Consider the following 24,720-nt stretch of genomic DNA (forward strand, 5'->3'; position numbering starts at 1 on the left):
TCACAGGAAAATGGAGCCCTTTTATCGCAAGGCTTGAGTTCAACCCGGATATTGGTCTGTTTTAATGACTGTTTATTACGCGGTATAGTCACAAACTCACCTAAATTCCCAACTTTTTTAGAGAGGTCTGAGTATCATTTTAGTAATTGATCTCATGGGGGGGGAATTGTTTCACTCTGTTGAAGCAGCAAAAAAATAATTAATACATGTTGCAGGGAAGCTTCTTGAACATGAACATTTGCAAGACGCCACTAAACTGGCGGCAGAACGTCAGCGCGATTAAAAATGCCGTGTCTTTTCACAGCTTGCGCTACCTACTGTTCTAGTCAAGGTCACGCCAACCAAGACCAAAACATTATCAAGACTAGAGACTATCAAGCCTAAGACAAGACCAAGACTGCTCATATTAAACAACAACAAAATGCCCAGTACCTTTTTTGTTTTTCGTTATGTTTCCAGCATATGTTCCGCACTATAAGTCACAGCTAAAAGTCTCCAATGTTTTCAAAGGTGACAATACGCCTTATAATCAGGTGCGCCTTATACATTGCATCCGCCGCGAGTTTTCGACTTTGGGGGACAAACAAAAAATAATCGCTATGTGAATTCTTCAATTTTACCTCTGCATTAGTTATAAATATATTTAATTAAAATGTTTATGCACCCTGTTTGAAATATTTGAATATTTGAAATAGGCTATAATGCTCCAACTTTGAAGCAAATTTGAACAAAATTCAGCTCGACACTACCAAGCCATTCAAATTTTGTCTTTACAGTAGATCAATGTATATTTTACAATAGCACCTAACTGTGTTTATAATTTCAAATGTACTTGTGCCGAAAAAGCAGCGCGGAGAGGATTTTTCACCGCAGTGCAGTTGTGAAGTCAATGAATAGAGCAATTATCGCAGAGCCCCCCCCCCCCCCAAAAAAAAGACAAGCCTGCATAGATTAAAGAGCAATTACAAAAACAAATCTCAGAGTATTTTTCTTCATGTCATTCGCTAGCAAAACAAACTATAGTTTTTTTGAAAGCGTACAACAAAACAAATCTAATTGAAGTTTTTGTTTCACTTCTTCCATAAATCATGCAATTTCTCAACCATCACAGCAGTAGACGTAGCAGTGGTCTCAACTGCTTTTGATCAAAAAACCCGAGTCCACCCTCTCCGAGACTGAAACAAGACGAAGTAAAAATTCCTTTGATTCAGAGATGAGACAGAGAGCCTTAAAAAGTTCTCTTGAGATGGGTCTCGCGACCTAGACCGAGCTGGAGAACTACAGCACCAGCTTGCAGAGTTTCTTGGTATGAAGAAAGTTTCAGACGGCCCCAATGAATATTGTTTTACGGTAATACCTAACTATATTTATATCTTTTTTGTGGCGGGTCTGCAGTCCTCTTCGGCACACGTTCACAAGTTCACATAGAAGTACACAGGCACACCCGACTCCAAGGGATGAAGGTAAGCAGGCTTTGTGCTGGCTGGCCTGGGATTGGCTAAAGCTTTAGGGCTCTGGGGCTCCTTGGCTCTCAAAATTGGATTGGGCTGTACAGAATGATAGATCGATGGTGGTTAGCCACACGGGTGTAGGAGACTTATTGAATCTATAAAGCAGTCATAGCTTTTTAACTGTATCCCTCGGAAAACGTCTCTCCGGGCACTGTCTGATCATTTCATTACGTTTTTTTCAAAGCCGTTTTCTTAAGGTTGTTGAGTGGTGAAGGTATACACTATTTGCTTACCGCTGCTTTTAATTGCTCCGGTCATATGCTGTGCAACCCACCAATAAGGTGTAAGGTAGGGTTTCAAATGGGAAAGGCGTTCACAAATGTAATTGCGTTTATTTGCGATAATAATCCACGAGGTTTACTTCAACAAAGCCGTAACAATTCCTTTTGGGTTTGTTAATTGTATATAGTCTTTGTTTTGAATCAAAACAACAGCATCATATTTTCCGCTCTATAAGGCGCACCGAATTATGAGGTGCACTTTCAATGAAGGGCCTATTTTAAAAGTGTTTTCATGTATAACGTGCAGCACACAATAAGGCACATAGAATAGGAGCTACAGTAGTTGCAGGGCTTACGCCATGCATCCAATAGATGGAGCCGTGCTAAAGGGAAAACAATCAGATAACTCGGTCAAACTTTATTAATAGACAATCGGAAATTAAGAATAAAGATGATTTGTGGAAAGTTAAGCTAAAGATTCGGGAAAAAATACCTCTTGATTACATTGAAAGACTGTTTCAATCAATGCCAAGACCAATCAGTAGTTTAAAAGAATATCATTATGATTCCACTAAATATTAAACTTTGTTTTTAATCAAATTGCAACCAAAAAAAAAACTTAAAATATATTGTTTTGTTGTTATTTGATAAAATCACACTTTCTTTGAACAAAAATTCTGATTTTTTTTTTTGCGCCTTCTCCCAATCTAAATTGTTTCAAAATTGGAGCATTGTAGCATATCAAAATTTCAAAACAGGGTGTTATAAAAATTCTAGGTGGAAAAATACATTTATAATTGAAATAAAAATGAAGAATTTACATGGCGATTAACTCACGATAAAATACGATACTCTGAACTCATATGTAAGCTCAATATTAATTCAAATTCATTATATTCGCTTTAAGGCTGGGTGATATGGGCAAAAAAGGATAGGATCTCGGCCATCTTGCCTGTAAAATTCAGCTTTTATGCCCATATATTGAGGTGTCACAAAAGTCAAACACACTATAATATGATCTCGCTAAAGTTCAACATTGTACCTCCTTTTTTCCCAACCTTGTGAGCTAATTAACACTTAATACCGGCTGAGGTTTTCCACAGCCTATAAATGGTCTCAGTCTGGCTTAGTAGGCTTCAGAATCACGGGGTAGATCGCTGACTTGACAGGTGTGCAACACCATCATCGACACACTCCGGAAGGGGAAAAGGTCTCGTAAAGAAATTGCAAAAGAAGCCGGAGATTCACAGCGGGTTTTATTAAAGTCCGTGAACGGCGTGTTGAGAGAGGGAAAATGGAGTCCAGAAAAGATACATAAGTACCTCTATATATCATCATTAATCAAAGACACTCTGCACTTTGGCCAGATCAAGAACCTCACTCCTCATACTTTGTAGGAAAACCAATAGCGCTCAATAACTGCTACCTACGCTAGGGATGGAACCAGATCCGGTGCGACGAGACCTCGTGATATTAAAGCGCTGTCCCTGAACCGCGCAATATTTATTTCTTTATCTATTTTTGGTCAGGCCTCAAGTGCAATGGAATACACAGCTGAAAGCGCCACATGACAATAACATGTCAAACTTCAAAATACACTTTTTTAATTATTTTTACCCAAAAAATAGGTGTGTCCAACAAATGGTAATTTGAAGATTAGGTTGGGGTTTTTTTTTCCTCCCCCAATTCGACATCACTCGAGGAATCACTCGCCGCATAAGTTGAGTTTTGACGTACATATTAAATTTTTTTATCCGCCGTATTCTCACAATTATTACCGTAACGGGACGAGCTAGATGTCAGTAGGCTGTGGGCAACCGGTGCCTGTTGCAGCTAACGGCAGCTCGCGTTAGCTGAGCTTGTTACGGCATCATGGTTTTTAAAAAGCCCATTCGTTGAAGGCGCGCCTTATCATTCCTTATAGTGCGGAAAATACGTTACTGTACGTCAGGGGTCACCAACGTGGTAGCCCCCACAGATCACATGAACGTGAGTAGCCCGCAAGCCTGTTCTGCAAATAGCTTACAAGAGATGGAACATTACAATTACACAACATTTACGCTACATACTACACTCGATTTACATATGTATTATAGCCGTTCCTTAGTTATGGTCAAGAATCATCAACATAAACTGGTAAGAGCTCTCGCCTTCAAAAAGGTGGGCGACCCCTGCTCTGCGTGTTTCTTTGCACGAGCGTGTAAGCTATTCTAATAAAATCAAAATACAATCTAGGTAATAAATTGTCCCTTGTCCCCATCAGCTAAGTATTACTCGGCATGCGAATCTGCTATCTTTCAGAGGCATTTTTTTATTCAGGTTGCAAATACTTTGAGCTATTTCCTCTCTATGGGGGGGAAAAAAACATACTTGACATTTCTCTCTCCACGAGCCCGCGGAAAGTAAAAACCGCTTTCAATTCCACTTGAACCCATTAAGCCCTTTTCCTTGTCCACTGTATCCACTAGCCGGTCTTTTGTCAAGGCCCTTCTGAATATCAACCACTCTATTATGGATTGCAATACAGGAAAACAGCTGGCTGTCAATAGACTCCTTTTAAAGGAACACGGCGTTGATTTGCCTATCCAACATGCTTAGTAGAATGTTTCTGCCATTGGCTGACCGTCATGTTAACCCTGTCGCTCACCCAATGACGGCTGTCACATGTCCGGCACCGGCCTGCCCGCTGCTCGAGTGAGAATACCGGAAGCGCATCAGACAATGTGTGGATTGGGGAAGTAAACCATTTCGAAGAGTGATGTTTTCTTTCCGCGTCACACAGCCTTTAAATTATTTGAAAACTAGATTTTCCCTTGAACTCGTGTCATTTACTGAATATGCTATCACCGTACACTCAAGAACCGCTGAGGTCAATTCCTTTCATTTTGATTTCAGATTTGATGTAAAAAAATGTATATCTAGCTTGCAAGTATTATTTCCGGCTTTTGATTCTTTTTCTTGATTTGTTTGCAAAAAATACTCTTCGAATATGAAACCAGTCGCCATTCTTTGTAAAAGAAAAGGCGGGAAGAGAGGGCCACAAATTCAGTACGGAGAAATATTAGAAGCGCGCTCGCGTTAGCCGATGCGTCGCCATTTTTCACGTGATTCTCCTTCTCCTGTCTGGGCTACGTGTTAAAAAATTGAGAGCGCACGGGCTCCGTCTGAAGCGTTGATGAACAAGGCTGACTTATCTAGGAAGGTTTTAGCCACGGAAGGAGCAGGCCGCCTGTAAATCATCCGCCTGCGGCATAGTGAGCCGTAAGCCGCGACAACGGAAGGTGTTTGGGCTGCGGCGGGGTTGACGTGATTTATCGGAACGCCGAGTGATTATAGGAAGCCTCCGTACGTAAAAGGCGGACGGACCTTTAAAAAAATGATCCTTTACACATGCAAAGAATCCTTCGTCGGAGTCGGCGACAAAGTCAGATGAAGACGTCGCGAGTACCATTATAGCCATTTGAGAGACCAAGGAAAGAAATGTTGGCCCGTACGGCGTAGAACGGCTTTTTGATATCGAGATGCTATGTTATAGCTGCTTATTGTAAGCACCGGCCTTCAAACTCGTCACTCTACTGTGTCATATTGAAAAACAGCTTGAGGTAGGAGATGACAAAATGCAGGACCTTTTTTCATTTTTTAATGGATAATTATCTGTCAAGGGTGTTACGGAGGCGAAATGACGAGCACCAAAATAGATCAAGAAAAATGAAACGTCTGTGATCTCTCCCTGGCAGTGAAGTGGAATCAAGTAATGAAACACTTAATGTTAAAGCGCAGCTCGTTTTATGTGCAAATTCAACTTTGCACATTGACAGTTGGCTCACTCGGTTGATGACGTCTTTTTTCTCTCTCTCTCTCTTTTTGTATCGGGCTTGTCATGTTTTTATTAAATGTAAGTCATTACGTCTTTGCTTGGTCCCAGTTGCCATGACTGTGAACGATTCAGACTTTGATAAAAGAGGGTAAGGGAGTTGACACCCATTTTAATAAGCTTAAACGGCTATCTTTGAAGATGCGAATGCAAAAAATAAATAACAATACAAACAACTGCGATCACAGCCTTTGCAGTGAAGGCGCTTGATAACGTAGGAAAGTTGAGCAAGTGGCGCTATTAAAGTGCAACAATAAGAAGATCCGGCGAGAGATAAATGGAGTCAGTCAAGGCTTCAGTGATTATGCGGAGAACTCCAGTTCTCCCAGTGCAAAAATGTACCACTTCCTCTGCTCTTGGCGTTCAAAAATGTAAAGATAGTATAATCATGCATCCTTTCTGCGTGGTGATGGTGTTTTTGAAGATTGTAGCGCTAGCGTAGCCTGTTTAACAGCATCCTACATTATGATGAAAGCATAGGGGGGGTGGGGCCGGGTAAGAAATTGCATCCGTTCCATTAGTTTGTCATTTTCAAAATCAAAGATTTGAAAAATAGCCGTAAACTATAAACCGTAACTTCAAAATGTGTATAAATATATTTTGGACACCGTTCGAGGAAGATTCGTCAGCCACTTAAACTGAATTTTGAATTTAGAAAATACCATAATTTTACCCTAAAATTAAGGGTGCGTCCTATATTTGGGGATAGTATCTAGTATCAGTATCTAGTTTGCTTTGAAACTCTCACACACTCTGTAGACTACCTAACATCATTTGATAACATATTTAATGTGATAATAATATAACAGCTCAAATGTAATGTGAAAATCATGAAATGTGTTCAAATATGCATAGAGTCCCGCATGCTTGTCTTTTAACGATTCCCACCATAGTATCCTGCTGGGAAGTTCAAGTATTTGCTTCTCAATTTGTTAAGTCTTTCTCTCCGAGATCTTTGTACTTACACCTTCTACCCGGAAGGCTTTGAACATTTTTAAGCATGTCACAGTCATGCAATCATAAAAATCCGCTATACCTGCATTCAAGGTATTTTACACCATGTTTCATCATTTGCCTGCCTTTGCGAATAACAGCAGAATACCTTGCCGGTAGTTTGTTTTTTTTAATTTATTTTGCTTGAAATCATTCTTCGTTTACCCCCGCTGCAAAATGACACAGTGTAGTACAGTTTATTTGGAAGGATCGGCTGGCTTTCTGGCAAAGTCTGGCGTCGACTGCCGTACCGTGGCTTGAGATAGTTCATTTAAATGTGATATTGCGGAATGCTTGGCTCCCGCATATTTTCACTTTACCAAATCTGGCCCTCTGAAAAAAGATTAGACAACCCCGCTTTAGATGTTCAGATGCTAACATACAGTATTTGCTAGCGAATAAAATGGCGTCTAATTTCCGCTAAAGCCTTAAAAAGGCGCGCTTGTGTTTTCCCCTCATTGCTTGTGACTGGTAATCAGACAGTAGCGTTGGCCGGTTTGTTCTTGATAGTCTGGCAGCTCGTGTTCATTAAACATTTGGCTCAGGATCCGCTGTGTGGGCACATGGCTATCACTGGCTGCGTGTGTGTGTGTGTGTGTGTGTTTTGATGTACACACTGTGTGTTGGCGGCAAACAAAGAACAAAATAAAGATTTCTGTAAGTCAAATGATTTGCAAATGTTTGCGTTTTAGGCTGCCAATCACTCCGGGACATATTCTCTCTCTTTTTGCCTGTGGGCGTTCTCCCGGCCAGTCAAAGGCGTCATTTACATGCCGCCCTGGCAAATATGCTCTTTCTAGGTGGAGCAACGCTAAAACGCGGATGCTTCCTGGCCCGCACTTTTCAATGGCGTAAACGATCTGCCTCCTTTCAAGATAGTTAGCTAGCTAGCTAGGAATGCATCGATTATCCCTGCTTAGATTCAGCGTTTTCGTAAATTATTCAATATCACTGATATTATATTATAGTCCTGTGCAGCCCACGTGCGAAAAAAAGAAACAGGTGTCCTGTTGAATATTCGTTATTGTGAGGCGTTCGCAGACCGCTCACAATGTGGGAAATCTGAAACACTTACCGCGCAACAAATATATCATTTATGGAGATGAACACAAGAAAATATGAAGAATTTACAAAGATGAGAGTTATTCTGCTTTGCTAGTGTTTTTACATTGTCGCCAAGCTGCGTCCTATAGACGCTAACATAGAAGGTGTCAGAATTTGACCCTAAAATTAAGGGTTTGTCCTACACACTGGTGCGTCCTACATTTAGGAAATTACGGTAAGACTAGCATTAGAACATGTCAATATCTTAATTTTTGAAGACATAACCCTGAATTTGACATGTGACGCACTCTCCCAAATCGGGCTCATCTCGTGCATGATCATTTTAAGTATGTGAAGAAAATAAAAAATTTGAATTGGTGTTCACTTTGAGACAAAAACAACCTCCTAAAGGTCCTGACATATATATATATATATATATATATATATATATATATATGTATGTATATGTGTGTATATATGTGTATATATATATATAATGTGTGCGTGTGTGTGTTCTTGGCATGCAATTAAAATTGCCATTATAATAAACAGAAGCGCCTTCAAAGAAAAACCAAGATGGAAATAAAAGGAAGGAGAGCCATATTGATGAATATGAGATGACAGCGAGGGGGGGGGGGGGTAATGTAACGCGTCCAATCATGCCCCAGCGGTTCTTCTAATCGCGCAAACAAGGTCACTGCGCTCCCGAGCCAAAGTGGCAGACTATATGCTTGCATCTCAGGCACGCCGTCTCGCCCTTTCATCCGGCGTTTCCCTTTCGCCGTCATTGTACATGTTTCCTTCGCGCGCGCGTTTAATCATACAGTACATGGCAAAGGCGAAGCGGAAATAGAAGGGCGCGCACCGGCCATCCGCGCTCTCACTGGGATATGCGCGTTACTCTTATGACATTGCTTCGCTGTTCGATGCGAAAACAAAGGTAGAAAGTCGTTATTTTGGAACTCACTTGGGAAGAATTGCCAGCGTACTGATGAACATGCAGAAAACAACAGATGAAGGGTGCGTGACATTCATGAAATGCAGTTTTTTTTGTTTTTCCAATGATGACTTGTCATTTTTTCTAGATAAATTAGAAATTTTTTTTTGAGGGGGAAAAAAAATTCAAATATTCTGAGGTCCGAAACTGAGGATGAACAAATTTTGCACAATAGTTAACCGTAACTATTTAATTATGAGCACATAAGCACAAGCTTTTGACTAGCTTTTTTTATTTTTTTGCTTTAGCTGATTTCAAATCAGTAAGCATTATTGTTGTCTGAATGTTTTGGACATGATTTACAACTTTTTTTTTTTAAGAAAGTAAAGCTTTAGATAAACGTTTGTTGGGTTTATTACTTTGAATAAAACCAAATAAATTTGTAATCGACCAGACTTAAAAAAAATAAATAAATAATAGAGATTTTATTTTGGGGCCATGTCACTCAGGGCTACTTTTTTTTTTTTTTATGTTCAACATCTCATAGTCAGTAGATCACTCTGAAGAATCGCTCAATATTCTTCTGAGCAATATGCTCAATAAGATGTGTTGAATCTAAGATATATATATATATATATATATATATATATATATATATATGTATATATATATATATGATTATTATACCAACTTTTCTATCTTAAGGTGACCAAAAAACATAGACAAAAAAAAAATAAACACAAGGTGGCCAAATTGTCCAATTTTCAGAATCGGAGAATGAACTGTGCGCGTTTCGTTTGAACTTTGAGTTTGTGTTTTGTGCAACGATGAATCAGAAGGGATAAAAAGATACGCCAATATCCACGGTTGCGTTCAAAGCAGAAGGATATTATTAAGTGCGCTATTGCCGCCGTATAGAGTTCATAAGGTGGACTTGCAATTTTCGTGCGCAGTATTTTTAGTAGTATTTTTTTCTGAAAACTTTTCCGTCTCTGCTGTAATGCGTTAAGTCGTCTCCGTTACATATCATCCGTTTGCGCTAGATTTATTTCCCGGGGCTTTGTCCGTGTCAACGAGCGACGGGTTTTAGAAGTTTACCCGAGCGAAAAAAAAAACGCTTTCCTTTTCATTTGTTGCGCGTGGAAGTTGAAGGATGAATCCCACTCGACGATGGGGCCAAGGTTGCTTGCCGTAGCCAGCACAAAGTCATCAATAGCAGTTTTATGATTACAGACCTTGCCCCCGAGGAAAAAGCGGAGCGCGCTCCTATTTTTCGACTTCACTTTGTTGTTTGTGTATCTGTAACGTGTAGAAATCCTTGAGTAAGCGCACAACAATGCCACGTCACAATGATCAACGAGTACTTACAAACTTGCCTGCAAAACCTCCGCGTGCTCATCTCGCTTTGTTCAAAATCCAAAATATTTTGCTCTCGTTTTGTGCCTATTATCAACTAGTGTTATATAACTATATATATACTGTGTATATATATATATATATATATATAGAGAGAGAGAGAGAGAGAGAGTTTTTTTTTCCAAATACGTTTTTTCCGTGGAGGGTAGCTGCCACTCTTGACTAATGCTTCCCCAATATAAGCTAATCGTTATAAGTCCAGTTCTAACTGTGGCCATTGGATGGCAGTGTTTCAACACATACATTACATACTTGTAATTCTAAGTAATCCAACTTTGGGTTTTTATGGCTAGCTGCGACACTAGGAAAAGGACAAACGATTGCTCCGAGCAAATGAGACTGGTGCGGTATTCACTGGCCGCTCACAACGTGGGGAAATCTGAAACACGCTTAACCCGCAACAAATATATAACTTCCGGATATGAACACAAGAAAATATAAAGAATTTAGAAGGATGAGATTTTTTCAATTCTATTTTATTCTATTTTTCAAACTATTGGCGCGTCCTAGTCAGATTGCTAATGCTATAACATAGAAAATACCAGAATTTGACCCTAAAATAAAGGCTGCGTTCTATATTTGGGGAACTACGGCAATTTCCCTCCAACGCAAGTCAAGCAAACCCGCCGAAGGTCACGACTTCGGTTTCAAGGAGTCCCTTGGTTCCGTGCTGACAGCTGTTTGCAAAATTGACCCGCGCAAGGCAAATGTGACTTCCGCTTTGGTGGTCACACAGCTCATTTTATCTTTCTATTGATCAACATCTTCCACCTCAGTCACTCCACATTTTTGGTCTGTGGGTGTTCGCCTTGCCAGCTTAGGACTTGTGCGTGATGAACTACAACCCTGGCTGTTGCTCCGTTCCCTTGAAGGTGATTGGGTTAATGCGTCCCCCCGAGCCGTGATATGTACAACCGCGTTTTTTTTTTTTTTTCTTTTACCGCATCATTTGCCTGCCGCGTCCATTAACGGTTCATTGAACGAAACTAAGCTGGCTGGCCATCACGTGTAAGCGCATAAGTAATTTGAAGGATCTGCGTCGGGTTCCACGCATCGCACGGAAGGCATGTGTCCGTTTATGTGTCTCTCGCGTAAATATTCCATCATGCTCTTCGGAGGTTTGCGCCGACCAATGATGCGTGCAATTTTAATTGCCGGGCCCGAGAAAGGAGAAGCCCCGGGACAGGTGCGAAACTCCGCCATGCCTTAATTGTTGCCTCGGTTTTGAGTGAACTCGTTGTTTTTGCCAAACGTTTTCTGGGTCAGCTTCTCCATTTCTCGGACTAAAGGAAAACGGGCGAGCGCGCTATATCAAAGCAGAAACTAGTCGGCGTTTTCCCGTTGGCGTTACTGTTGCTTTGTCCGCCGCTCATCCATTTAGCTTAGAACCAGTGCAAATCACGTTAGCGGCGCCAGTTTGTGGAGCACGGTTGTCATTTGGTATTCACTTGATACGTATGAGTTTCTCTTATTATGGTTTTGATCCGTGGCAAATGCGCGATGATGCCTGCCGTTGCTTTAACCAGCCGCTCAATTATTTTGAGTCTTGAGTTTGAGGAAGTATCGTTTGACTGCGTAAACAAGGGCCCGTTTTCTGCAATTTAGCCAGGAAAATCTTATTTTTTTTAAAAATGTTTATATATACTACACCATCACGTCTGAAGCTTAAATTCTCCTGTAGCGCAACCACGTTGGCATAAAACTAATAACCCGTTGTCTACCCTGAGATCGTCGGCACTTAATGTAAACATCTCCCTCTGGTATAGTAATGTTTTGATTTATCAATGCGACATCAGATTAGTTATGCAAAAATCTTGGACCTCGGCTTTCATTGCTTCTTAGTTTTAGCGCTGATATTTCTTGATTTAATCTCATTTTCCCAAGGCTGGTAAATGGGCACACATGTTATTGCCCACAGGCTTGTGGATGTGCCTGTCATGTTTATTCATCATTGATTACCCACATAAGATCAAGTGTGCAAAAATTGAGCATTTTGTGTCGTATCAAGCAGTGAACAAAATTGTTGGGCCCCTGTGTTGTGAATTTTCAAAAATTCTATGTCTGAAAGCCCTAAAAGTCATCATCATTACCGACACGGGTAATCATTTTCGGACCCGTTCAATTTGTTAAAATGGAGGTCTTCGAAGATTATTTGCTGATCATCTTACTTGGGACGTTCTTTATCCAAGTGATGACTGTTGTGAGGTCAGAGCGTGGAAGGTTTCCCTAGGCTGTTTCTCCCCCCACCTGCCGACATTCATCCCGGGTTGTCCAAGCGCACGCCCGATGGCTGAAGGAGACAAAGCCGTCTTGTCCTTTTCATAATCAGTCAAAATCCACCGGAAAAATGATCCACCCAGCCTCTTTTTTGACTACAAAAATGAAATTAGGCAACGCTTGATGAAAGTGCATTTGAAAATGCAAACACATTCAAATGGTTGCATACTATATCGAATTAGCCGCACGTATATATAATCATGGTAAGCCTCGTAAAGGACACGATACTACTTATTTTGCAATCGAATTAATGTTATTCAAAAGCAGATATGTTGAAAAAAACTGGTGTGTTTTGAGTTATGCGGGTTTAAGTTGGCCCCCTTGGTTGAAAATGAGGAAAAAAAACTCGAGTCGTACACGGGGGAATACCGTGGAAGATTCCACCTTACCATTTTCAGAAGGATCGTAAGAATTTCAATTTGGAAGAAGGGCGCGTTGCACTGGGCGGTTTGTTAAAGACACAAAGTTGAAGGGCGGCTAAGAGAGTTAGCAGAGCGTTGCAGCGGCACCATTAAGGGAAAAGAAAGGGAGTTCCCGGGTGCCAGTAGGAAAAGGGAGACTAAAGGGACGGAAGCAGGAAAAAGCGCAAAGTTGTTTGACAGAGAACGGGGGCAAAGCCTGTGTTGATGGAGACGGGCTGCTTAGCAGATGGCTTTTGTCAGAATGCGAGGGGAACAGAGAGCCAAGCGGTGAAGAGATGGGGCAGATGTGGCCGTCTGTAATGCGATATGGCAGATGCCATTTTATTTTTAGGACACAAGGCCCCAGAACGATAGGTTTTATAGGCTTTTGAGTGGGTTGATCTTTTTAAATATTCAACTTCAATGAAATATAGAGCATGACTCCAGGCCGTTTGGAATTCATAAGTCTGTTTGGCAGGACTGGCCTCGCATGTCGAGATCTGTCGAGCGGCCCGAGTGTTAAACACAAGCGCTCGACTGGCGCTGAAAACAAAAGAAAAAGAAATGACTTCAACACAAGGAGACGTCTATAGGACGGCTTACTTTCGTCACCTCTCCGTTTGGACGCCGGCACTTTTGGAGAAGCTTTCAAATATGACCAATAGTGTTTTACCCGAATCGCGTAATTGGGTGAATGGTGAAAACCCGTCAACTACTTCTGCGTTTCTCGACCGATTGGAACCGTTCCTACCTGAACACGCTTCAAAAATCCATGCCCTGCAGACTATTACTTTTCTCCTTTCAGGCATGCCCAATTTGCTCACAATTTATTGTTTTATACATAAAGAATTGTCCATTCATTTGCGGTGAGACATTCGGTCATGCGGTCTCACTGAAAATTCAAAATGTTAACCTTGTCTTCAAATCTGTAAACCTTTTCCAACACGATCCTACATTCACCCCAAATTTCCATATATTTCAATATGCAATATCATTCAATGTCTTTGCACATTTTTCATCATCATATTGCTCATGTTTTTTTGTGAATATGTCCCCACCTTCGAAAACCACCAAAAATCTTGATTTTCACCAGTGATTCTGGACAGTTACAGTTTTCATTCATTTTAACAGAAGTAATCAACCCAACAACAACAAATATTCAATCTATTCAAAAACGTCCTTTGAAAAATATCCATCAAACTATCCATTAAATGTCTCAATTCATTCATTCAATCCCAAATGTATTTTTACGTCTAGGGATTCAACTCTAAGTATCTTTGTATTTATTTATCTATTTAATCATCAGTTTGTTTTCAATTCATTCATTCAATCCCAAATGTATTTTTACGTCTAGGGATTCAACCCTAAGGATCTTTGTATTTATTTATCTATTTAATCATCAGTTTGTTTTCAAATTATGGTAAAGGAAGGTCAGAAAATGGATAGCAAAATAAGTTAAGTTTGGAGTAACTACTGTCAACATTCTGCCAGTTTTGCAAAACACCAATTTTAAGATTCTTGAAAATTTTAAAAGGACTGCTTCGTCAAATTAATTTGATGAAATTGCTCAGCATTACTCTGTTCATTTTAAGTCTTTCAACAATCTTCTACCTGATTCAGTATCATCCCGCATTGTTCCTTTATTTCTCATTCGGCATTCACGTGCAATTTCTCCCAAAATTGCTTCACCGAGTCCCAAACGCGTTTGATCTTTGCGTCTTTGAAACATTTTCGCCTCCCGAAAGGTGGCGGAGATAACGCTTGCTTGGCTTGCACCGCCGTGCTCGGTTAATGCGAATCCGCCGTTCCATTGAATATGTATCAGCGCGCTCACCGATGGGCAAATTTACCAGCGCTAAGCACATAAATAACAACAGGTAGCGGAGCCTGCAACCAAGATATGTTTCATTCAAGCCAGAGGCTACGAGCCACACTGGCAATATTTTAGCGGTGAAACAGCCGGGGCTTAATAGAAAAGGTGAAAGGAAAGCGAACGGAACGGAACGAGGGGCAGACCTTTGTGATGTCGTCCCGCTATGACGATGCCTTTTTCAGTCCATTAGCCCGCATGTAGATGTAATTAGGGGAAGGCAAAGTGGATTAAGAGCCATGGTCGCCATGGCGTCCGCCAGGTGTTTCCGCTCTTTCTAATGTCCTTTAATTGCCCACTAGATTTCAAAACACAGACTTAGTTTGGCCGTGGACTAACGAGTGCATTTTTATACATTACGCTCGCTAATTGACAGCGCAGATGATCGCTTCGTCGGCGTAAAATAAGTGTCTTTCGCCAGACGGAGCGGTTTCGAGCGCTCGGTGTTCTTTTTGTTTATTTTCATTTATTTGCTTACCGAGGGTGGTGTTTGCAAAAATGGAAGGGTGGGAGGACCACCTTGAATTGTGTTATGAAGCGCACCGTTTCATTTTCATATTTTTTTTTTTTTTTATTATTCAGAATATTGCTATTTTTTTGCTTAAAGGGCTACCTAAATATCATTCTGTAACAATTATGGGCTGCACGATTGTGGGCAAAATAATACGATTATTTTGCTCAATATTGAAATCGCGCTTATTAATCACGATTTTATTTATTCTATTTATTGCCCTTTTTTTAAACAAGCAGTATATAAACAAGGCTTCAAGACTTGATACTTACGAATAATATTCATAAACTAACATAAATAAATCAAGTAAATAATTAAAACAAATTCAGTCAAAAGCATGGCAAAAACCTGGCACACAGGTCAACACGGCTAACTTAATTGCTGAGTGCAAACCAATGGGAAAAAAAAGACTACTTAGAACCATGCACATTATTTATTTTTAAGCAAATTTTAATCAATTTGCAGTCAAAATGTCATTTGCGGTCATTTCAAACCGAATTATACCAATTTTTTGCCAATCATATTTTTCAAAATGGCTCTCAATTGACAGTCGGAAAAGACTGCCCCCTGGTGGTAGGATAGAAGTATTTGATTTGACCTGTAATAAATAAAAAAGAAACAACTTTTTATATGTTAATATCACCATATAATCTCACAATCATCTGAAATTGTGACAAGAATGAAATACTCGATGAATGCATTTGCCGCGGAAAAAACCCGACGTTACACTTACACACACACGCACCTAAAAAATGTCGTTCGGCAGTCGGCGCACTCCAGAAATGCCAAACCTGAAAAATGTTTCGCTATAATTGCAAATAATTCATGGTATGCAGTGTTGTTTTTGTAAACCTTTTTAATTGATTTAAAATCGGAGCTGCTTCACTGCCGTCGCCAAGTATTCTTTTCAATTCCGTGTTTCAGCAAGGATCGGCGGGGAAGCGTTTGACGCTACTCTAAATTTCAATGGCGTAAACTTTACTGATGCACAATTGCCACTAGGTGGCATGAATTCTCCATTTGAGATGGAACAGAATATCGCGTGTGTCTGGGAACCGTCACGATACTTGAAAATGGCTAGCCGGGAATGAGTTGAGTATTTTTTCTATTCATTTGTGTTAAAAACAGGCCTGCGCACGTGGTGGCGAATGGGCTTCGCTTTTGCGGCATTGTTTAACGCACCAAAGCGTGCAAACGCAATGTCATGCTTCAGTGCATCTCGCGGCGGTTTGGCTTCACTGAAGGGCACGAGCCGTGACGGACATTCAGCTCAGCCTTTTCATATTCTTGCCGTTTCCCTTCATTTCTTTTTGGAGGAGGATTTTCTTCTTCCGCTTATTTAATGTCACGGCGCGTTCTTCAATGCGCGACACTAGATCTGACCGGTTCCAGGGAAGACCGACCGGAGTGACTACTAGGCCCCATCCGACTCATGTAATTATGGCTAAGGACTAAGGGCACAGCAATGGGCTGTTATTTTCAAGTTAGCCTTCATAGCTAGCTTGAGTTTCGCCACTTCAGATTTTTTTTTTTTTTTTTGCGATCTTAAATCTGCTATTTAAAAAAACAAAAACAACATATTAAGGACACTAAGAAACCATAAAACCAAGAAGAATGTCGGGGGTGAAATAACTAACAAATTTCATGCTACTAGCTCAGCAAACTATGGCCCGGGGGCCATCTGCGTCCCGTTACGCTTTTTAATGCGGCCTGCCGAATTTCGGGAGGGCGCTAAAAGAAAGCCTCCTTTTCTTTATTTTTCAGTTGTCGTGAGCGTCGTTTGGATAAATAACGAAATACGTGGGATTTGGCAAACACCGTTGGAGTGCTATGTCAATTTTATTTTGAAATATACCATGCGACCCTTTTGTCAAAAGTTTTGTGTCCGTCGAGTGGAAAAGTTTGCCCGGCCCTGGTCCGGCTTCCATTCTGGTAACCGCTATGCCAGCTGATCAAAATAAAGAAGGAATCCGTCTTTGGGAAATAGATCATTTATTTGTGTTTTATTTATTTTTCAGTTTCCTCCGGACGTTTTCATTTGGGCGCATACCGAATGGGGGCGGAGCTGATGGCCGCATGAGTGCTTCCCTATGCTGAGAGGACAAACGCTAACTTGTTGTTGGCCGTGAGTGGAAATTGACAGTTTTTTGAGTCTAAAAATACAAGACGAATCAAAGTTTTCAATGGACAGACGAGCAGCAAAGCGTCCCGGCGGCCGTGCTATACGGAGCACATATATGCATGCTGGGTTTGATCCCTTTAGCTTTAACTTGTTGTGTCAATCACTCCACAGGGAGGAACCGCATATTTTTATAAGTGTCTGACTACTTTCTTCCTTATGTGATCAAACAGCGCAAACTTCATAAGAGCGCGGAGATGGGGAGTGTGAGAGTGATGAGAGGAAAGGCTCATCCGCATCGTGTTTGATGTGGCAAATGCAAATGGACCAAATGATCTGATGAGGGGGAAAAAAACAAATTCTTCCTTGCAGCTATTTGCAAAGAGAAAAAAAGGACCCACAGTACATTTTACCTTTCCACTAAGTATGATCTTATCGGACATGCGGGCATGTTTACCTGTTTTTTTTTTTTTTTTTTCGCAATACCTGTCTTTTTTTTTTTTTTTATCATCAGTACACGAACGGCTCCAGACCCGTCCAGACGAAACGTGTTCTCCACCCCAATTTTTCTTTTCCTTTCTGATAAGAACATAATGTGATTTCTCTCACAAACCTTCCTTCGCAAATGTTGCGCGGCGTTTCCTCCTTCCAGCTTTCGCATAGTCAGAAGCCCAGGCGCCCAAACTGGCCCCCGATTGACAGATTAAGCAGGAGCTCATTACTCGAGTTCATGTAGCTCATCAGGAGCCCGGCCAGACAACATATCCTGCTCTTGCTAAACGTCTCGATAAACCGGAGAATTAGGATTCAGGGGAGGCCCGGAGTCTTGCCTGATTATTTATTGATGAAGTAAGTGGGTATATCAATACTTTTTGCTCCACCGACCGCTGTAGCTCTACTTAAACACCCTGGAGTCTTTGGTCCGAACGAACGCTTATCTGTCGGCGACTCGCGCGCTGCCGGCTCCCGTTTTGAATTGGCAACCGGCAGATGACGAGCGTCTTTAGCCTTGCTTTACAGCCGCCGCCGAGGCATACCTTCACAAGCTATTTGACTTGAAAAGGACGGGTGAGCGAGCATGTCACCCAAAGGCGGCGTGAGAAGAAACACAACCCCAGAGCGCTTTGATCATCAAAACCAACTTCAATGCTTTTAGGCTTAACGATGTTAAAGGGTCCAGATCGTGTTTTTTCCACAGTTAAACATATCCATAGCAATTACACTCGGCGACTTGACCGTTTCATTTCCTATTAACTCTTTCGGTGCCTTGGACCAGAATTCTCGTCTTTTAAAATAGCAATAATATAATAAAATTCTCGTCAGGAACATCCACCGATCCGTCGATTTGACCGCTCGGCGTCACTTGGCTCACGGCTGATAGAGACCAGTGCAATGGCGGGGTCAAATACGGGCGATGAACTGACGTTAAAATGCAAAACGCCGTCAATACGCCGCTCTCGCTAACACCCGCTCCTCCCATCAAATCGGTCCCCGTGGTAAACCAGTATTCACAACGATGATTTACTTCTAGGTGCTCTCAAACGCGCATCTTGGCCACCTCAGCATTCCTACAGTAAAACGTAGTAGCTAATAAATGAAGCGTGGCTGTTTACTTGGCCGAATCCTCTTCAACTCCTGAACCGATTCTAAAAAGACGAGGGTGAGGTCGGAGTGTATTTACTCTTGCACAGGCGGTACGGGGCGGTGTAGGGGAGCTACCAAATGTTGTCATGAGTTTTCTTCTAGTCATATTCATCTGCTCGGGCGGGGCCGGAGTGCCAGGACAGATCAAGCGGGAATGCTTCGAAATGCGTCAATGGAGGAAAATCGCACTTTAGGGATGCAAAATCAACATTAGAACATGGTTAAAAGCTCCAGAAAGATGACTTTTCATGATAGGGCCCCTTTAAGACAAAAATGGAAAAACTTTGATAACAGGAATCCATATCTGATCTTTTCCCGTTTGCTTGGAATGGTTCCTTGTCGCGGCAAGGAACTGGCAATATTTTGTAAGTCTTTTCACGCTCGGTTGCTTTCGTCGATGACTGGCATTCGATTCAGTGGCAGCGTGCGGGTTGTTGGACGTTAAAAGGCAATTTGCTGATACCGCTATTGCCAATTTTCGCATTAGCCGTGAGTGCGTTTCATAAGAAATGTGTTTATGAGACACGGCGCGCACACAACAAGCGGGAAAGCTGTTACGAGGGTGAAATGTCAGAAGGAGAAAGAATGGAATTATCAAATTGAGTCTCGGCTTTTCAACAGTGTTAAGTCCCGATCTAATAAGCTTCTTCCAAAACGTCGCGTCCCGCCATTGAAAAGCCTCACTTGACTTAATTTTGCAGTCTTCTCTATCTCGTCTGGCCCCTCCCTCTCCTCCCTCGCTATATCCTTATTTATTTGTCAGAGTTTGTGTTCAGGGACGTCCCTTGTCATTCGTCAGCGTGCCCATAAAACACACTGTCATGACTGACTGGCCACGCTCCAAACTCATTACCGATTGGCTGACGGAGCGGCCTGTTCTGTTCTGCTCCGCTGTGTTTGACTCCTATTTGCCAGACGCCGGGAAACTTTAAATGCGCCGGCGTCTTCGCTCGCGCCGTACCTTTCCCGTCTCCGTGGCAAGGTCACATGAATATGGATTCACCCTCTCCTGCCAGCGCGCACATACTGATGATGAAGTTGAAGCGCGACTCAAAGGGATTATAATTCACAAGGCAGGTCTGATTTGGTCACCGACTGGCTCTTCTAACTATAAAAGCCAATGGGAGGGGCGGTGGCAGAGGTCGGCCGGGGGCTCGGGGTAAATAAAGATGATGAGAAACACTGTAGGAGAAGGGAAAGAGATGAAGAGAATAGATAATGCGTACGGGAGCGGCGGCGTTGGGGGGAGCTCGGCCTTGCGGGTCGGTGGGGGTGGGCGCCGTACAAAAGAGTGAAACCGACTACGTACGATAGTTGCCTTTCCATCAGGTCGGCGGAAAAAGTAGTCGCGGGTTGTATTCCGGGTTCGGAAAATACATAACTTACGGATATGAGCACAAGGAAATACAGTGGGCCCCCGTGTTAGGAGATTAGTCCGGTCCGCGGTTGGGCTCGTGAGGCGAGTTCGCCGTATGGCGAATTGTAGTCACGCGTTGCATAGAAGCAGTTAGACGGCAATGGTAAATAAGTGCGATTGCCTAAAAACGCCAGCAGACGGAGGCAAAACAACACAAATACAGCCAACCCCCTAGGGTCATGACAGTTGTTTGTGTCGCAAAGCAAGGGAAAAAAAACTCTGTATTCCATATCGCAACGTGAAAAAGACGTAAGCCAAGGACTGTAACACGGGGGTCCACTGTGTAAAGAATTTTGCAAGATGACCTTTATTCTGTTTCACTATAGTTTTTTTGGGGCGGCATGGCTCGGTGGTAGAGTGATCGTCTCCCAGCCGAGAGGCTAGGGGTTTGATCCCCGACCATCATTACCATATCGAAGTGTCCTTGAGCAAGACGCTGAACCCCTAATTGCTCCTGATGCTGCGTCATCAGTATGTAAATGACTAGTTAGTGTAAAGCGCTTTGAGTAGCCAAGGTAGAAAAGCGCTATATAAGTGAAAGTCCATTTACATAGTCACCAAACCTTTGGTACGTCTTATACACGGTAACATAGAAAATACCAGAATTAGGACCTAAAATAATACACAGCTGCATCCTACAGTATATTTGGGGAAATAGCGTACTTTTTCAAGGTTACTGTGGCAAGACTGCTCATCATACTTTGTCGTATATGGCCAATCGTTGTGTTATATATACGTATAGATAGAGCTATATACTGTATGTGCTTCCATTTTTTTTTTCTTATGTTTTCATCCCAACACACAGTGGAAAGCAAATCGATGTGTACGTTCACTTTGCTTGCCAAGTGCCTCTGGCTTGTCTTTGCCGTTCATCCTGTCGCTCCGTCGCGCCATTCACACAGGCTGACAATTTGAACGCCTTCTTTGCTTTGCCGAAGTCCCTTTCGCTCGCAATCTCGTCACCTACCGATACCCGCACCCTTTAATCAGACACTTCCGCTTGCCGCTTTGTTTTCGTTTCCCCTTCACAGAAAACAAGAAGGCGAGTCTACTTCGCTCTCGTTCCCGGACGAATACGAGCGCCGCTCCTGCCGCGGTAAAAGCCCCGCCCGCCAAGGAGCCCGACGGCCAAGCGGCTACGACGGCGCCGCGTACGGATACGGGACGCAGGTACGGGGACGCCTCGGCCCAGAGTTTGCCGCCGGGGAATGCAAGAGTACCGCTGAGGGAAGATCCGAAGCCTGCGGCCATCAAAAAAGGGAAAGGGGGAGAGGCTCCGGACTCTCGGCCGGCGTCCGCTATGGGGGCGGCCTGTAGCGACGATGGGGAGTCTGTGGAGGCGCTCTTAGCAAAACTCAGAGCCTTGTAATAGACACAACAAAATGGGATCCTTTTTTAACACCGCAATTCAAAACATCCCCTGCTTTTTCTCTGTCATTTGGACATGAGTAGAAAACGTGTGCTTGTGTGTCATCTGAAGAATTCAATCTGCTGAAGCGCCACAGGATTTGACAAATTTACACACAAAGTATGCCAAAGCGACAAGTCGGGCAAAATCAACGTAGAACGCCGATTTAGAAACTAGGAAACCAATTCAGGTCTCTGTGCGGCTAATGCGCGCATTTACAATTGTGAAATCTGACGTTTTTGTTCTTGTCTCCAAAAAAAATTGTCAAACTGCAATACTACTAAGCACTTTCTAACATATTTTTCTGATGCAAACTTTCACGTTTATTTCATTTCCCTCTATTTATCCTATGTGTGTTTGTGTTGTATCAAATATTTATCAGCAGGCGGAATTTAGACATATTTAGTGCATTACTTTGGCATTGCGCACGTCAACAATTTGCCCACACTCCTCAGTACGTTCTCCATTGTATGGGTAGGGGCCAATAGAACGGGACCACTTGGCGGTTCCCATCGCCGTTGGGAGAGAAACACACTACCAATCTTAAGGTTTATTCCGTATTTCACAACAACATTGAATTTCATAGAAATTAGCTCAAAGCAAATCAAATGTCCCTTTTTGTCATGACAACAGCTACTTATGAAAACCTCCTGCATAATAATGAGTACATCAGTAGTAGTAATAGGGTTCAAATCAAAAGACGATTATTTTCATTTAACATACAGTCTTTACTTTTGAAGTCGCTTTGAGATTATTTTCTATTTTTCAAAGTCTTTTCTACATACTCTTTATCTTGCTATATGATTGTATTTTTTTAAGAGAGATTGTCAGGATTTATTTTTTTTTTCTGGTAAAACTTTGTAGCCAAGGGAACATTTCTATTCCCAAGCAGTAAAGTTAGTCTTAACTTACTTTTCATATCTTGCAAGTGAAGTGATTAATCACTGCATTCTTAATCTCGATCTTGTACTCTCCCTTTTATACATTTTATCAATTTATAATAAAATAGTTGGCTTTGTGACTGATGCTGTCTCCGCCTGTTATTACCGCAACAAACCAATGTATCTTTTTGATGCGACATCAGCTAAATTAAAGAGGCCGTAACGTGAAAATTTGGAGCTTTGGAGCAATTGGCAACTCCCTGCACGCCCTGTGCAAGAGTAAATACACGCCCTCCTTAGCCACGTCTTTTAGTTTGGTTTTGGTTCCGGAGCTGAGGAGAAGAGATTTTAAACAGCAACGTTTCATGTATTAGCCACTACGTTTTGCTGTAGAAATGCTGAGGTGAGAAAAATGTGTCTTTGGGAGCACACAGCTGGACAATTAGCGTCAGTAGGAAAGAATTCACCCGCGGGTGGAACTGATGTTATGAATACAGGGTTCCCACGGGGACTGATTTGATAGAAGAAACGTGTGTTAGTGAGAGCGCTATATCGATGCCGCTATGCATTTAAACCACTGGTTGTCCGGGGATTTTTTCACTAGCCCGGCCTCATAATCACCCAGCTTGGGCTGACTTTGAAAGGCTCGTAACATGGCCAAATATAAACATTTACTTTCAACCCCTCAAAATGTTCACTGGCATCAGCCCTATCCATACATATACAGCGGAGCCTCATTTTACGACGTCCCTGCCTTATGTTTTTTTTTTCGTATTGTGCATTTCGCTGTTTAATTTAAACTTGATTTGGTTAGCCATGGGTCCCGAAATTGCTACTGATGTTAAAGGGAGAAGAAGACCATTTAAATGGAAACCCAGCTGGAGATAATCAAGAGTAATGAAGAAGGCTAAGCTAGCTTAGCCTAGGCTACCCTCACTCGGGCCATAACAAGCTCGCCACTCAAAGGTAAATCTGTCCTTTATGTATTTTTTTTTATTTCTGATGTTATTTAATTGTATACGTGTATATTTAATATACGTAGCACTAACTATACTATTTTGATACCAATTTTTAATATGTATATACAATTTTAAATGTTTTTACCTGGGGTTTTACACGCATTAGCCGTTTAACACAGAGAAAAACACGTTTAAACTTTTGCCACATTCATCTTTCAACGGCGCGCGTTGTCTTAATCCCTAATTTTCATACGCTTCCATTAGAATCGGAACAGCAGGTTGTTTTTGTAAAACTCTGATATTTGTAGAAAAGTGGGCCGGTTGCATCGCGTCTCATGACTTAGGAGTCTGCGTCCACGCAGCCGTGGCGTTTATCTATAGGCCTAATAAAACATATTGCGGAGCAGATTGCAATCTGGGCCTCTTTGATTGGAGATGAAGTTTAAAAAGCATTTACAGAAGGTGGCAGATACAAAGCAGATTCCATTTGTGCCTTTTTCTTCTCCCCCGAGTCAAAGCGTGAACGGCGAGCCGTATTTCTAATCGCCTCTGCACATCAAGCTGCGCAATTTTACGCCGCCATTTATTTTTCTAATTTTCCAGTCCTCTGGCGGAATCGTTTGTCATCTACCGTTGACGGTGTCGGTTACATCGTCCGTCCGGGCGGACAACAGTAAGAAAGATGAAGCCGTCAGTCGCTTTGCACATTTGGACTGCTAATGATTTGACAACAACGTTCAGCTGCCCGGATACTTCGTATTTGATTTGTATTCAGAGGCCGTGGCTATCTCTTGTAGTAGGTAGCAGAGGTGGGACTTAGATTTTTTTGCTGGTCCATAAATTGTCATCGTTTGGCACCCTGTGCTGCCATTTTTCAAGCCCACCCAAACTGTAATTGCAAACGGAGCGACGGTTTCCGGTAGGTCTTGGATTTGGACTCGGGAGACCGACTCGGGTCTCAGACTGCTCTTCTTTTCGACAATTTCCAGTACACTAACTAAAATCATCTTAAAATCTTACCGCGCCCTTTGTAAGCTCCCCAGGCTCCCCGTTCTGGCTTTTCACTGCTAATGCCGTATTTACTGAGGCTTTTCTGAATATTTCAAACCGCGCATGGGATGCCAGCTACCTCTCGGGTGAAGAGGGCGAGAAAAAAAATGAAAGGAAAATGCTGCAAAATGTTGATTAGGATTAAGGTTCACCTTTTATATTAATACTGGAGTGCAACGTGAGCTTT

The 24,720-nt window shown here is 42.0% G+C and overlaps 1 protein-coding gene across 3 annotated transcripts in view; it reads left to right on the forward strand.

Annotated features, from left to right (window-relative positions):
- diaph3 (diaphanous-related formin 3) overlaps window positions 1-22,644 on the forward strand; it is a 67,407-nt gene extending 44,763 nt beyond the window's left edge. For all 3 annotated transcript variants that reach the window (XM_088413527.1, XM_088413530.1, XM_088413528.1), the window contains one exon: window positions 21,267-22,644. In XM_088413527.1, the coding sequence (XP_088269653.1) occupies window positions 21,267-21,604 (338 nt within the window). In that variant the 3' untranslated portion in view covers window positions 21,605-22,644. The remainder of the gene's footprint in view (window positions 1-21,266) is intronic.
- The last annotated feature ends 2,076 nt before the right edge of the window (window positions 22,645-24,720 follow it).

The sequence above is a fragment of the Hippichthys cyanospilos genome, chromosome 4 (genome assembly GCF_059441005.1).
Source record: "Hippichthys cyanospilos isolate Australia breed blue-spotted pipefish chromosome 4, RoL_Hcya_1.0, whole genome shotgun sequence".
Classification (NCBI taxonomy): Eukaryota; Metazoa; Chordata; class Actinopteri; order Syngnathiformes; family Syngnathidae; genus Hippichthys; species Hippichthys cyanospilos.